At 39.7% G+C, this 15,910-nt stretch overlaps 1 protein-coding gene across 2 annotated transcripts in view; it reads right to left on the bottom strand.

Annotated features, from left to right (window-relative positions):
• NELL1 (neural EGFL like 1) overlaps positions 1 to 15,910 on the bottom strand; it is a 297,295-nt gene that overhangs the window by 65,634 nt on the left and 215,751 nt on the right. For both annotated transcript variants that reach the window (XM_066320542.1, XM_066320543.1), the window contains exon 14: positions 668 to 763. In XM_066320542.1, the coding sequence (XP_066176639.1) occupies positions 668 to 763 (96 nt within the window). The remainder of the gene's footprint in view (positions 1 to 667; positions 764 to 15,910) is intronic.

The following is a 15,910-nucleotide window of genomic DNA, read 5'->3' as shown; positions in this document are numbered from 1 at the left end:
AAATAATAAAAAATAAAAAAGGAAATATATATAGAGAGAGTCATATATATATATAAAAATATATATAAAGAGAGAGAGAGAGTCCTATAGGGAGTTTGATGAGATCCCTTTCCCCTCATTTAAGGTAGACAAGGAACCAGCTCTTTGTGAAACAAACTGAAAGGTGGAACTATGAGGCTGTCAGAAGCAGATTTTGAAAAAGAAAAATCTATGAACAGGCAGAATCTAATCATGACTAGTGAGATATTTTTGAATAGGCTGTGATTCTATAAAAATGTGACTTAGAAAGAAATCAAATATTAATAATTCAATAACTTGAAGTGAAAAGCAATCATCTAAATTCTGGTCTAATTTGCACAACAAATTTACTAAAAGCAGAAGGAAACCTTGAGCTTGCACCACAGGAAACTGGTGGAGCAAATATTTTTCATTTGATGTCCCTTCTAATTAACTAGAAGTGCACGCTGGAAGCAAAAGCAGATACATCCTTGATAAAATTCAACATGGAAAGTTTCAGACAAGACAAACTGTTTCAGTGCAGAGAAGGCAGAAATGGAACAGTCATGTCTTCACTGGAAATAAAACATCAAGCAGAATAAAAGAATGGAAAGGAATTACTTCTTCCACATATCATTACCAAAGGAGCTGTTTTTCAGTAAAGCTTTACCTTTCTCACAGTGACTTCCAGTGAATCCAGAAGGGCAGAGACATTTGTTAGGAGCTACACAAGTTCCACCATATCTGCACCCTTCTTCACAGAATGCTGCAAGATAAAAGGAATATGTGGGTAATACTTAATTTTCTTAAATATGTATTTGTAGGCTAATAAGAAGAACATCTAAATTCTGAGCAGCAAACAGAATTTAGCACATTAAAATTCAGTCCACCTGCAAAACACAAACAGAAGTAATTCACTAAAATGACAAGAGGAAAAATCTCAGATTACACCGTAGGCAAACCAGCTCACCAATAAAAGATTAGTAACCATCTGGAAGAAGAAGAGAAGAGAAAATACATCATATGGTTTTAATGGGGCTGATCATCTTTCCATTACATCAAATATTCATGTGACAATTATAATGCTCTGCTAGTCCACAGCAAACAGGCGGGTTGGATGGTGTTAAATACTGTCTTCTTCACTTCTATCAAATACTTCACTGAAATGTCTGTAAACACGTAATATTTTGCTTTTTAAATTTTTCTTGTAAAGGGTAAAGTATGTTTTGTGGAATTAAGCAATTAAACAGGGTGAAGATCATCATGAGGGGAGAGGAGAGGAGAGGAGAGGAGAGGAGAGGAGAGGAGAGGAGAGGAGAGGAGAGGAGAGGAGAGGAGAGGAGAGGAGAGGAGAGGAGAGGAGAGGAGAGGAGAGGAGAGGAGAGGAGAGGAGAGGAGAGGAGAGGAGGAGGAGAGGAGAGGAGAGGAGAGGAGAGGAGAGGAGAGGAGAGGAGGAGAGAGGAGAGGACGAGGAGAGGAGAGGAGAGGGGAGGAGAGGAGAGGAAGAGGAGAGGAGAGGAGAGGAGAGGAGAGGAGAGGAGAGGAGAGGGAGAGGAGAGGAGAGGAGGGAGAGGAGAGGAGAGGAGAGGAGGAGGAGAGGAGGAGCGGAGAGGAGGAGAGGAGAGGAGAGGAGAGGAGTAGGAGAGGAGAGTGAGAGGAGAGGAGAGGAGAGGAGAGGAGAGGAGAGGGAAGGAGGAAGGAGGAGCGGAGAGGAGAGGGAGAGGAGGAGGAGAGGAGAGGAGAGAGAGGAGAGGAGAGGAGAGGAGAGGAGAGGAGGCGAGGAGAGGAGAGGGAGAGGAGAGGAGAGGAGAGGAGAGGAGAGGAGAGGAGAGGAGGGAGAGGAGAGGAGAGGAGAGGAGAGGAGAGGAGAGGACGAGGAACAGGATACTTCCCTACTTTGCACTGGTAACCTGAGTAGGACCCTTGCACAGCTAAGAGCAGCCCCTACCCCTGACACACTCAGTTCCCCTCAACATTTATTGAACTTCACAAGTGACTGAGTGGGTTTGACCCGCACTTATGAGAGAAGTTACAATTAATATTAAACAGCAGCTCTCTGCATCTAAGCTAATAACAGATTTGCAAAGTGTTTCCTGCAAGCTAAAATCACAGATGGAGTGTTTGCAGAGATGTTACAAATGCTATGAAAAAGGCTTAAAGTGCTAGATAACAGAAGAAATGTTTAAGATTTATTTTCCACTACACTAAAAAGAAAAATAAAGTTAACTGAGTTCTAGGCATTAAAAAGAACCTTTTGCAATTGTTAACCATACAGGGGCAAAAAAAGCACATCATTGTATCTCATGACTGAACTGATAGACATGTCTGCCTTACTGTAAATATATAATTCAGAGCATGCCAAACTGTTTTATGGAGGAGAAGAATGCTGAAGTGTTTTAGACAAGACCACAGTAGAATATTACAATTATCCTTGCCCCTGGAGCAAGGCAGTGGTGTGGAGAAAGCACAGTCACACTTCCTCCCCATCAATGCACACACTCCATATGGGAATCTTCTAAAATATAACTATTTTGAAATCAGCCAATTTCTGAATGAGAAGAGAAATACAGTTTAAGAGTAGTTTTGGGGAGTTTTTTGCATATAAATATTTGTATGAAAGTATAACTGTGCTATAAAAGCTGAACATACTGGTAAGAAATGTAACTCAAAGTATACAAAAGCCACTATGAGGCTCAAAAAATTCCTTCCAGAGCTCTGGAAAAAATGTTTATTCACCTCCAGTCTCAGCATTCTCAGAGAAGGTGTAAGTTAAATTCTACATCTACATGTTTTCTGGTTTGAAATTGTGAGATAAAGAGACTTTTGTGAAGTAGTAATACATTTCTGCACAACATCAAAAGAAGTAGAATTTGTGGAAGAACAGATATAAAGGAAAAATAAAAATATATCCCATATTGGGAAAGAACCACATAGGGCTCTTGAAAGAATTCACAGAGGGGAAGAAAAGATGATATTGTTTGTCTATAACAATCCTACATGTCCACTGAAAGTTATTAGTGCTGATAAGGATAGGTAGGTAAGAAGGCTCCAGTTAGAGCTCTCATGCACTTTCTTTCCCAGCATAATGGACACTGAAATATCTGCTGAAATATCACTGAAACTGCCGTGAAATATCTGCTTCTCACAATAAATCCTGCCAGGAGGTCAGCAGAGTGAGGTGGCGTTCTCTTAAAAAGATTTCTAGCAGGGAAAGGTTATGTGGCAGGGCTGGTGATGTAAAAGAGGCTTCCCTTAGAACTGATGTGTTCCATCAGTGCAGCCACCAGACACATCCACAGGCACAGCCAGATGTGCCATTCACATCTGGGAGAAAGACTGGGCCAAAACTCTATCTTTCTGTTCCTTCCTACAACTACACCTCCTCTAAGTAGCAAGGGTCCCTGACTAACAGGAGGTCGGACAGAACAGACGACACATCTAAACCAATGTGGTGTCCATGTCGAATTTCCCCTTATTATCAGCCTGCAGTGAGTTATATAGGTTCACCACATAGTTTACAGTTACAGGCTATACAAAGAATGCAAACAACCCTTATTTATCTAAGTCTTAAGGTGGCTAAAGCATTAGAACTACAGTTCTACATTTAGAAACCCATTACTTCCCAGATCACCTTAATATAAACTGTGAGTTTTCTACCGCACCACAACTATTAATTTCTAACCACGTCACTGTGGCCTGCAGGCCCTGTGGGCTCAGGGACCCAGAGCTCTGCAGGCCAAAGGGCCCAGTCTGGAATTGCTCACCCTCAATCAATCCAAATCTATATGCATATTCAAATGTGCTAGCACTTACTTGTCAAGTAATTCCAAATGTTGACTATCCTAAATATCTCCCATCTTAGCAACTTACAGGGAAAAAAAAAAACAACCAACTACCCAAACCGAAAATATTTGCTCAGAGACACCCTAAGGAACTTCTGCACTACAGGTTGCTGTGAGAAAGGACTTTGTACTGCCCTGGAGTTACCCAGCTTGTTATACAGATGTTGGAAGATGAAGCTGAGGAAGAGACTGAGCAATGGCTGCAGGAGGGAAGAACACAACTTTACTTTTCAATTTTTGCAGATGCTGAAAGATCCTCCACAACACAGACTAACTGTGCTTGTCTTTGTCACTCAGGCTTTGGTGGATTTATGGGATGTGGTTGATTCTCACATTGTTATGCAAGAGGAGAAAACCCCAAGGAAGAGTGCCAGCATTATCCTGCTGTTTCCCAGATGGTTCTTGTACAAACCTTCTCATTCCTGCATTTTAGAGGCTGGCAGGGAATAGAACATCAAGCCCACGGATCTCAGAACACAGTTAAAAAATCAGACTAAAGGCTACTGTCCTTAACTGCCAAAAAAAGTGCTCACAGTACTATATGCAGTACTGATAGCAGCACTCTTAACAATAGAAATGCTCAATACCACTAGTAACAGGTTTCAATACATTTCAATATACAGTTTCAGTTGCTAGCAATTTTACCAAACTTCATTTATTTGAATTCTTTTCTCTAAAAGTTCTGCCTCTGGCTGCAGCCTTTTAACACGTTTTCTCAAAATTAATTCATTTCCAATAATGAGGTTTTTTTTCCTTTACAGCATTAGCAGCAGAAATTAAATAAAATCCTTACATCCCTTCTGTACCAGTGCCTTATGGATGAGAGAACTCAACAGAGAGCAGCTCAGCAACTGAGTAGGAAACCAGCTGGAGTGCCCATGCCCTCCTGAAGGTACTTGCTTTGCGGCTGATGCTTTGTTATATGTCATATGGGCTCTGGGACACAGATTTCCACTGTGGTTTGGAACCCCTCAAAATCAGAAGTCGATTTTGGGGTGATGGAATTACCAACACCACAGAACCAGCAGTTACAAATGTTGATTGCAGACTTCTCCTACTCAAAGTTAACAGAAGATAAGATGGCTGGATCAAATATTGCTAATGTAGCCCCATAAGTAGAGCCCGTCTCTGAAATGATTTGCAGGCTGGCAACTTTGCTAAAAAGGAGAGGGGTTACTGAATTTGCCATGAAGGTTTTATCAGGAAAACTAAGTGAAGATGTCATTAGGGTAAAGTCTACACAAGTAAACTTCTATTGTTTAGAGGCTTATTCAGTATTCTGTATGTAAAAGAAACAATCTATTGATTTCAGGATGCTTCTGCCAAAGTCAACAGCTCTCTCTAATGCCAACAGATTTCTTCCTCCAAAATAAAAGCCTTTATTATATAAAGACCTTTCCTAAATAGACATAATTTCTCTGCAGAGGAGGAATTTTATTTCGGACACACATCCTCTTTCATGATGCATCTGTAGAGAACAAAAACAGCCAAAAATAAAGGTCTGCTGATGGGTCATTTTTGTGATGATGTTGGAGGGGCGGGTGAGTCTCCCTGCAGAGCTCCACAAACAGCAGCATGAAAGCACCATGCTCCTGGACGTGCACAAAGCTGCATTATTCTGGTTTTTGTATGGCAGCACAGCACACTCCTCACTGGGCTACCACAAGAAAGCAGATACTGGAGCATGGAGCCCTCAACCTGAGCAAATACCTCTCACTTTCAAGTGTAATCCAGTAAATATTAAAAAACATTTATACTTGAATATAAAAAATTATTTTAGCAAAAGAAATTAACAAGACCAAATAATTACCCTACAAATTTAAAGGAATGTTACTTGACTCTGAAGAGTCACACTCCCAAATAAATCATATATATTAGTTTTTGGTATACTAAATGCCTGTGAAATAAAAAAATGGGCATTCAGGAAAGGCAAAGGAAGGGGTCGGGCACAGACTGTCTGAGTAAACAAAAATATGCAGCGTTGGAAGAGAGATGGGCTTGTGTAACCATACAAACACTTTGACAATCAATTGATGGAAGGGGCACAATTTCATTAGCTGATTGGATTTACTCAGACAAGTACACACAGAGGTGCAGTTGGTAACAATCCAACTGTGCGAGCCAAATTCCAGAATAATCAGATGACACCAGTGGCTCAGGTGGGTTTTGAGGACAGCTGAGAAAGTGAAGAGAAACCACACAACTGAAATAAGGGAACAGCAGAGGCTCTGCTCTTTTTATCTGTACTCAAGTGTGACACTATCATCTATAAAAGCACAAAACTCTTTTTGGTTCAGCGAACTACATCCATTGGACACAGGGTGTGACTTATTTCACACACAGTCTGTCAAATGCCACTGGAGCCCTTTTACAGCTGGCTGGAGTCAGAGAAGGACAAATCTGGCAGGAATGAACTTTGGGCAAAAGAACGGTCCTGGAAAATTTTCTTCCAACATGCTGAAGCAAGAAGGGGGGTGTTGGAACCCTGGGCACTGAGAATTTCAGGCTTTCTGTGCTGACAGGCACCCCCAAGAAAATGCTGCATTTCACCTGAGGCCGTGGAGAAGGCTTCCAAAATTGAATGACAGCACTGGGATTATGGGTGTTTACTTTGAATAGAAGTGTGTGATATCACAGGGTGGAAAATTTAGAGTTTAAGGGCTTAGAATATAGTAATACATATATAAAGCAAGATGGAGGTTTTAGGGCTGAGGCCAGTCCTTCTTTTTCACTTTCTTCTTCATGGGTCTGGGTGGTGTTTTGTAATTGGATAGAAAAGTCCCCATTGTGGGCCACGGGTGGTTGGTTATTGGGTTAAAAGTAAAAATAATTGAGGTGTCATTTCATAATTGGACAATTTGTGCTTAAAAGGCCTTGAAAGAGTTAGAGACAGAGCCATTTTTTAGTTTGTTAGCTAGAACTCACAGTTTGTGTAACTGTAACATAGATAAGGATTAATAAACATCTGAGTCCGGACACGAGCCGCGTCTCACGAGCGTTTAATCCTGGCTCTGACAGAAGAAAAGAAGATAAAAAACCCACGAGGGAGTGTGGGTCAGGGTGGCAGTCAGGATGCAAACACATCTGAGAGCAGAAGACAAACCCTCAGCTGGGCAGCTCTCACTTTTGGGAGGCTTCAGATTTTTTGTGTGGTATGTGGGAGGGTTATTCAGTTTGGGTAGAGCCTATACATTTCAGGTTTTCTATCAGCTGATTGTAAAGCTATTATACCTGAATTATTTTTCTGGAAATTTCACATACAGAAGATACTTTGCAAATGTAATTAGCATATTTGCTGCCTAGTGTAGTCAAAATTCCAAATCCTGGCAGCACAAAATGTGCAAGTGTGTGAGAGCTAAATTTGAATAAAGATCAATGAACCCAGAATTTAAGTTAGGAGATGAGAGTTTTTCAAAAGAAAAAGAAAAGCATGGAGGAATTCCTTCAAATTTGGCAGGCAACACAGAGTGAAAGACAGAAAAAAGGACAAATAGAAAAGTCCCTAGCAGGAGGATGAAAAAACCCAAATACATTAGGAAGAAATTATCTCAAATATAATAGAGATATGCACATTCTATGTGTTAGCTTGTGTGTATATGTACACATTTGCATGCTACAGAATATTTATTGAAGTGGAGAACTAATATTTTAGAGTTTGTCAGTAGGCTATTTCAGCTGATGTAGCAGTGAATCTTTCCAAGTTCCCAGTGCTCTGCCACACAGCACTTGCAAAATTAAGATTTAGGTGAATTTGGAAGGCTGAGCATATCTCTCAGAAGGCTCTGAACTCTGAGCCCTTTCTTTGCTGTTTTATGATGCTAAATTCTCTTGTTGCTTGGTGTTTTGCTTGACTGATATGTAATCAAGCTGTGGCCATTTGTGGGCCAGCAGCAGGCCATTCATCTGGGTGCTTTCAGTGTGGGCTCAAGTGCTCTTTGGCTGGAATTGTTGAATTATTTTGAAAAATGAAGCCTAAACTCCTGAAAATGAGTACAATGAATCATAGTGATAAATACTAATAATTTCCTTTGTACTACCCCATTAATGGAGCTTACTTTTGAATGTGTAAGTTACCCACCCTGATTAATACATTTTCACCTAAAATCTTTTCCTATGAACAAACAAGCTGTATTTAATTAAATTAATTCAGAAAGCATATTGAACAGACAGAATCTGTCCCTTCTGCTCTCTTGGTAAAATGACATATATGAGACCCTTATTAAAGTCAACCTTATTTTATGGCTCTGAAGACAGATATGTGACAATCCTGAAAAATATATTTGAAAAAGATCAATAGATGCAGTAAGGGACAAAAGCAATATAATAAAAATTGTCTTGTGATATATTATGTTTTGAAAGCATCCCTCACATCCCCAGATAACTCTGTGCTAAATGAATATTCTTGTTGCCATTTTACTGCTCTGCTTCCTCAAGGCTAGACTCTTCAATATTTTTACTGCACCATTTTAAGCCAGCTGCAGCTGTCTCTCTAGTAACCTAACAATAAGCATGACAAAACAGGGCAAAATACCTCTTCCACAAACCAACCAAACATTATCTTTCAAAATTCAAGTCAACAGTTTAAACTGCAAAACCAAACTGAAATTTACTTTTAGAGATGACATGACACATGGCACTACTGCAGTTTTTCTTTGCATCAATTAAATGTGCTTAAAAATGGGTATAGAATCATTTATATTTACAAATATAACAGTTTCTTTAGAAATCAGTAAAGCTTAATCAATCCTAAATTCAGGATAAAGAAGCATGTTCCAGAACCACAATGGAAGCATTTTCTCTTGCCTGATCCATTACCACAACTTTGTAAAGACTTTATCTCAAATCTCATTGAATTCCCTGAAAAAAACCTGAATTCAGTAACAGCATATGCAATCCGAGGTCTGCTTGGCCATAGTAGGGTATATGGAATATTCAGACAACATAAAATTAATTTTCCAGCAGCATAAATATCACAGGTCTCTCATCCCAGTGTTTCAATCCATACAAGCACACTCTGTACACACATTCAGCAGAACAGATGGATTACCCCTAATGTAACAGGTATACTCTTTTAATTCACTCTTCTTGCCTTGCCCTGTAGCACTGACAGGCATCCTCACCAATAAAACACAAGCCTGGTAACCAAGGAGAAACATTCTGTCTCAGTGTGAGAGATTTACTCTATATTGCTAAATAATAATCTATCCAAGCACCCTCAAATAATAGTGCGTTATGGAAAACACCAGAATGTTCAATAAGCCGTAAAAAATGCCTACAATGTTAATAAAACATTGTATTGAGGTAATTCTCTATATGAGGAACACTATCTTTTGAAATTGTGGAGAAACTTTAAGAAAGCATTTTCAGTCACGGCTGGAAGCGTGGATGTTAACTGTGTGCAATCATAGCCTCTAAAGTTTCAAATTCAGAAATTTTTTTTTTAAGGTAGCTCATACCTTATTGTAAATATAATTGAATCTGAAGAAAAAAAAAATCCCTTGTTTTGATAGCTGCACGAAATATGCAACAGCAAACCAAGGAATTATTGATAGCATTTAACTACCTGAAGGTGACATTACTGGGAGGAATTGGATGAAAATGGGAAATAGAAGGTTGATGGGACTTTCAGATCTTGATCAGGCATCTGTAAAGACAAGTAATTTACAAATAATTTACAAAGACATTAGAAGACTGTTGCAGAGACTCTGATTAATAGGAGGTTGGACAGAGCAAACGACATGTCTCAACCAATGTGGCTACCATGTCGAACTCCCCTTTATTGCTTCTGGACAGCAACTTACAGGGATTCACAACATAGTTTACAATTACAGGGCATACAAAGAATGCAAGCAAGCCTTATTTATCTTAGTCTTAAGGTGGCTAAAGTGTCAAAGCTACAATTCTACATTTAGAAACCCATTATTCCCTGGGACATCTTAAGGTGAAATGTAAATTCCTTAGTGAATTTCTGACTGCGTCACAGAAAGGGCCAAAGGGCCCAGTCTAGAATTGGTCACCCTCAATCAATCCAAATATAAATCATGTCTTCGCTCTCTAAGAACTCTAAGAAATCCCAACAGAAGACCCTGAGCTGGTTTTTTTTATACAAGGACACTAAAATGTAGGGGTTCTCTCTCATTGTTTTAGTCTTATGCTGCAAGTAACAGCCACAGCGGTGCCTCTGAAAACATTTTCTAATGGGCTTTTTCATCACCTTTCAAATCTCAACTGTTCTGCTGAGACACTCCACTCAAAAAAAAAAAAAAAAAAAAAAAAAAAAAAAAAAAAAATTTAAAACAATTCCTTCTTCAAAACTGGATGACATTCTCTTGACCAACACCAGAAGGAATTGTCAGTTCCAGAGATCAGCGTTCCCTGCTTACACAACGGGAAGGACTTCAGTAGGTGAAACTTTCAGAGCTCCTCCACAATACCCTCCAGCCCTCACTCCTTATCAGGAGAGATGCCATGCTAGATACAGACATTTCCCCATTAAGGAACAGAATTAACAGTTAATCTCAATTTACAGAATCTACCTTACCTTGCAGTCTCCAAAAGATAGAGGTCTGAATTCACTAAAGATGCTGCCAAGAAGGCAATCAGGAGATGAAAAGCCTCTGAATCTCATAAGCAATGCCCCAGGGCATTCCATCTCAGTTCAGATCAAGTTTATATAAGGCAAAGAAATAACAACAAAGAAAACAGTGAGGAGGGGTTGGAGAGGTGGAGGAAGAGAGATTCAAACACAGTGCTAAAACATACCACACTAAATAATGAATTCTCTCATGTAGGTCTGTAAACTTTTACACTCCTACACCTCTTCTGACTTGTGCAGTTGATGGATCAAAAAGAGAATGCAGATAACTATTAACTGGAGAAAATCTCAGTTCTTATCTGCACTTTAAATGATAAATCTTTTCTGTAGCTAAAATATCACCACAATAGTAGACTCTTCTCAAAAAAAAAAAAATATTTTTAGCAATTGTTTTCGTTTTCCTAGTGACAAAAGACATGTTTTCAATCTCAATACCAGGATTTACCTGAGATAATCTTACCATTAGTTTTATCCATTAGAAAAGAGACCAAATTTCAATATTTTGCCTTCTCAAAGAGACACCAGATTTTTCAGAAGGGAAAAAAGTGACATTGTTCTCACCGTTCCAGAGAAACTTCAGTCTAAAAGCAGAGAATGATTTTGCTCAAGCTGGTGTGACAGCAGGTGTTACACACATCACCATGAGCTTTATAATCATCATAATACGTTGCTTTTAAATAAATCCTTTCATCTCAAGCTTTTATACATCATGAACAATTAAGGCTCACAAACCCCCAGTGAGGAAGATTGCATTAAGAGCCTGAACCTGCCAGGCACTTCTACAGAACAGAGTTAACTACAGAAATATAATTTAATAAAGAATGCATTTAACAAGTAAGAGCAGAAAAGCAAATACAATCTCTGTGTGTAAAATCTTTGAATGAGCCCAGAGCATTTCAGAAACCCAAGGGGCCACCCTCTCTGCTAAGTGTCAATTAGTAATCTATACCAATTTACACAGTGCCTAAGAATTTACCCTCTAAACTGTTGGAGCTACAAGACTCCAAGGAGAACATCACTGTCACTACATATAAGACTGTACTGCTGGCTTGTGTCTGCATGCACATGTAATCATGCAAATATTTCAGCTGATATCTAGAAAACATGCACAATGTTGACTTGATTTTGCCACCTATTCCCTGTCTCTATTTGTATTTTCTGTAGAGAACTGAGTAGTAACATGTTGGGGAATGGCAAACCAAAAGGAAAGCGATATACAGATCCTTGGTTGCTTTCTACAGAGCAGTGACACCTTGGTCACCAATCTGACTTCAATTATTCTGCATCAGTGCATTCTCTATTCTGCTGTACAGGCTCCAGTGCAGAGTCTTGTACTTCAAAAAAACAGAATTATGAGAAATCCCTACAACCAGCTCAAGTGTGCCTTTAGATTGAATATACTGGGAAAAATTTATTCACTAAAAGGGCTGTCAAGCATTGCAACAGGCTGCTCAGGGCAGTGCTGCAGTCACCATCCCCAGTGGAAGCATTTAAAGGACATGTGGATGTGGCACTTCAGGACATGGTTTAGGGATGGGATGGTCAGAGCTGGGTTAACAGTTGGACTCAAGGATCTCGCAAATCTTTTCCAGCCTTAACAACTTTATGATTCCATCAGAGGTGCTGAAACTTTCCAGAAGCACAGTACTCAAATCTTGGAGTGTCTGGCCAAAATTTTCTTTCCCCACATATGCAGAACACTCTAGAGAATGTTTGTTTGCCTCCCAAACTGGTAACAGCACTTCAGGAGCACCAGGGGACAGATGCTGCCTGGATTTTTTTAATACTTTGGATTCATTTAGGATGATATAGTTCAACATAAATTTGAAATACCTTTCTTATGCATTAGTCTGCTAACGGTACACAGTTCAGTGTAGAAAAAATAAAGCACCATAAAAGACAGCTGTAATCCTTCCATAAAGCACAACGTGCGTTCCTAACGGAATATGATTTCAAAACAGATTTCCAGCTCCACCTTCTTAGGGTATCTCATTACAATGTTTAGTTTGCAAAAACAGACTATAGGAATACTTCCTATATTTCTTGGCAACACAACATTTAACTTTATGGTGCATAAAATGCATTCCTCTTAACAGATGTATCGGTTCCCTGATATCATGACTAAACTGCTTCATATCCATAAATGCTGTGTGGGGAACTACCAAAGCTATGGCATTTATCTTTGTTGTTGTGGCACACACTCGTAACATTCTGCTTCCCCGAATAACAACAAACACAGTTTTGACTGCTCTTAAGAGATTTGATCACATGCATGCAATATATATTCTTACACACATTTCGTGATTATGCACATAAAGTGTCCCAGCTATGCATTCTAAAGTGCATAAGAATGACAAGACTGTTTATAGATAGGAAATGACTAAAATAAAGAAATAATTTTTTCCAGTGCAATATTAATAAATTTTCCACAAAATTAAATTCATCCTTTAGCTTGTCTGAGGAGAGCCCCCTTCCCCAAAAAAAAGGTTAAACATGTCATTTCATTGTCCCCTGTCAAAAAAATTAGATTTTGCTCTGCATTGAAGAATTTTAGGATGGAGAAACATAATTGCAATATTGCCTAATTCATTCAGGAAAATCCACATGCCTATGTTTCACAGTTGAGAAAAATGACTGTGAGGACCCACCAGAGCCACACAGCAGTCATACCACTGCCCAGATCCTGCAGACATCCTACAAACAATAAGGCCCAAGAAGTGATCTGGAAGAAGACAAAGGGACAATAACATTACCTGATTTGTGGAAATCCTTCCCTATATAAGCTGTGATATGAAATAAGGTAAGATTTGTTTGATTGTTAGCTTTTCCCAGCTGCCTGCTGTGACTGGCTTTGGCAAAGGAGAATGAGGTATTTCTGAATATCTGCACATGCCTGTTTCTGTTCTCAATATCCTCCTACTGAGACCTTCTGCAAAGTGGTGGCAGCAGCTCTGGCAGATGATGAGCACCTGACTTTATAAAACACCAACAATTTTAACCCCCTCAGTCCTGCCCTCCCATGCTTACTGGATCTGTGACTGGTTTTACTAAATCTTCTAAAAATAGTTCCCTAAAACATATTACTTGAGTCTGCAAGTATCTCCTTAAAAGAAGAAGCAAATGAGCTCCACAAAGTGCATGTTCTTTGAAATAAATCACAAATCATAGGAGTGACTTCTGTGAGAATTAACTCTGCTGAAATACTCGGGTTCAAGTATAAACAGACAGCTACAGAGGAAATATCTGAAGACAGAATTAAAATTATTAGATTGAAGTGTTGTTGCAAAAGCATCTCAAATATTTCGGCACCATGAGCAACCAGTAAGGAAGACTGCTTCAGGCCATGTTTATTTTATCTATCAAATATAAACTATGGTAAATTAGAATGTACTTTGCAATGCAATGAGAAATTGTTTTGATACTCGCATTCATATGAAAATATCACTCATCAGGTATAAGAAATAAAGCAATGCCAGGTCATGATTCAATAAAATAACCAGAAACATAAAACACTGCAGTATGTTCTCTCATGCAGTACATAGTCCTCATGTGCCTTACTGGAAATCAGTGTATGCTAAACATAATTCTACATGACAGTTTGTTTAACACCAAAGCACACTACTCAAGCCAAGAATGAGACAGATATATGTGTAGTGTGGAGATACAGACATCAGAAAGAACGATTTTGCTAATTTTGAGAACATTAGTGTTCATTCCAAAGAATAAACAAAGAATCTGACCTGCTGGAAAGCAGCTTTGTGGAGAAGGAGCTGAGCATCCCAAGGGACAATAAACTGCCCAAGAGCCAGCAGTGCCCTGTGGCCAAAGGGATCCTGGAGTGCTTTAGGGACAGCATTGCCAGCAGGTCGAGGCTGGGGATCCTGCCCCTCTGCTCAGCCCTGGTGAGGCACATCTGGAGTGCTGTGCCCTGTTCTGCGTCCTCAGCACAGCAGAGACACGGAGCTCCTGCAGCAGGTCCAGGGAACAGTTGTGTCGGAAGTTTGGGCACGAATGGGATGGGACCACTTGGAGACTTTTCCTTGAGCTTTTATTGCAGCATCATTCTCATAACAGGGTTTTACACAATTAAAGGAGGGCAACAGATCATGTCTGCCAGCAGCAGCCTCTTTGTTACAGGACATTTTCAAAGTTTTCTAGCCAACAGCATATTGCTAAAGCTTACAGACAATTGTTCTAGCCAATCACTGAAAGCACACGGACACCTGCTTGGAACAATGCTTGCTTTCTGTTAGCAATAAACAATATTCCATTATTAAGCTTAAAACTTTCTACTATCTTGCTAAACATATTTTTCTGCAGTCCTAAGATCTATCCTAGCCAAACCTAAGACTCAGACTATTGTTTCATGTCCTTGCTTGCTATACTATTGTACCTTTTCCTTTTTCAAGCTTTACATTTACAGCTAATTCTAAATTCTTCTGCTCTTTCTGTTTCTGGGGCCTGCTTTCACAGCTTTCTTAAAGCCTTCTCTTAGTATTGCCCACAGACAGTAACAAAGATGGTGAAGGGATGGAGCATCTCTCCTGGGAGGAAAGGCTGAGGGAGCCAGGGCTGCTCAGGCTGGAGAGGGGACACACAGAGGGGACCCTGTCAGTGTCTGTCAGTGTCTGTGGGGAGGGCTCAGGGGATGGAACAGGCTCCATCTGCTCAGGGGTGCCAGGAAACGGGGTGAGACGCAATGGGCAGAAACTGATGCACGGGAAGTCCCACTTGAACAAGAGGAAGAACTTTTCTTTACACCGTGGATGATCACAGGACAGAATAGATTGCTCAAAAGGTTGTGGAGTCTCCCTCACCAGGAATATTCAAGAACCACTGGGATGCAATCCTGTGCAAGGTGCTCCAGGACGACCCTGCTTGAGTGGGGAGGTTGGACCAGAAGAACCACTGTGGTCCCTTTCAATCCTGTCCATTCTGTGATTCTGTTTCAAATCACACACGTGTGGAGTTGAAAATATGCCTAATAATACCAGGTAGAAAATAAAAGCAAAGCACCATAAGTACTTAAGTAATGTATTGTTTCAGTACTGCAAACTCCAGCAGACTAAAGGTACTTTTCAAATATCATCTTCTCTAGTCCAGTGAAAAAAAAATCACTCCTGAGATCTTAAACTTTAAGTGTTCTCTCTTGAAGTGACTACGTACAGAAGGAATTTCTGTTAAAAGACACCTTTTGAGTTAAGTAAGATTTGACTTTAAAAGACAGTATATGGTTTCACTGAGCAGCACTCAAGTGGTCATTTCCAATGTACACTGACAAAACAAGTCAAATTGTGGGGAAAAGATGCTCTCTGAACAGTTCTGTGGAACTTTATACACACTACTGTTATGTCATTGCTCTTTTCTTCTTTCTTTTCCAAAAACAACTCCCAGTAAAATTAGCAGCTGTGATACTACAATACACTATGAATAATAGCGCATAGCAAAAAGAAAATAAATCCCTTACAGTGTACAT

This window comes from Sylvia atricapilla, chromosome 6 (assembly GCF_009819655.1).
Source record: "Sylvia atricapilla isolate bSylAtr1 chromosome 6, bSylAtr1.pri, whole genome shotgun sequence".
Taxonomy (NCBI): Eukaryota; Metazoa; Chordata; class Aves; order Passeriformes; family Sylviidae; genus Sylvia; species Sylvia atricapilla.
The sequence above is the reverse complement of the archived record's forward strand: the minus strand, read 5'-3'. Positions and strand labels throughout refer to the sequence as shown.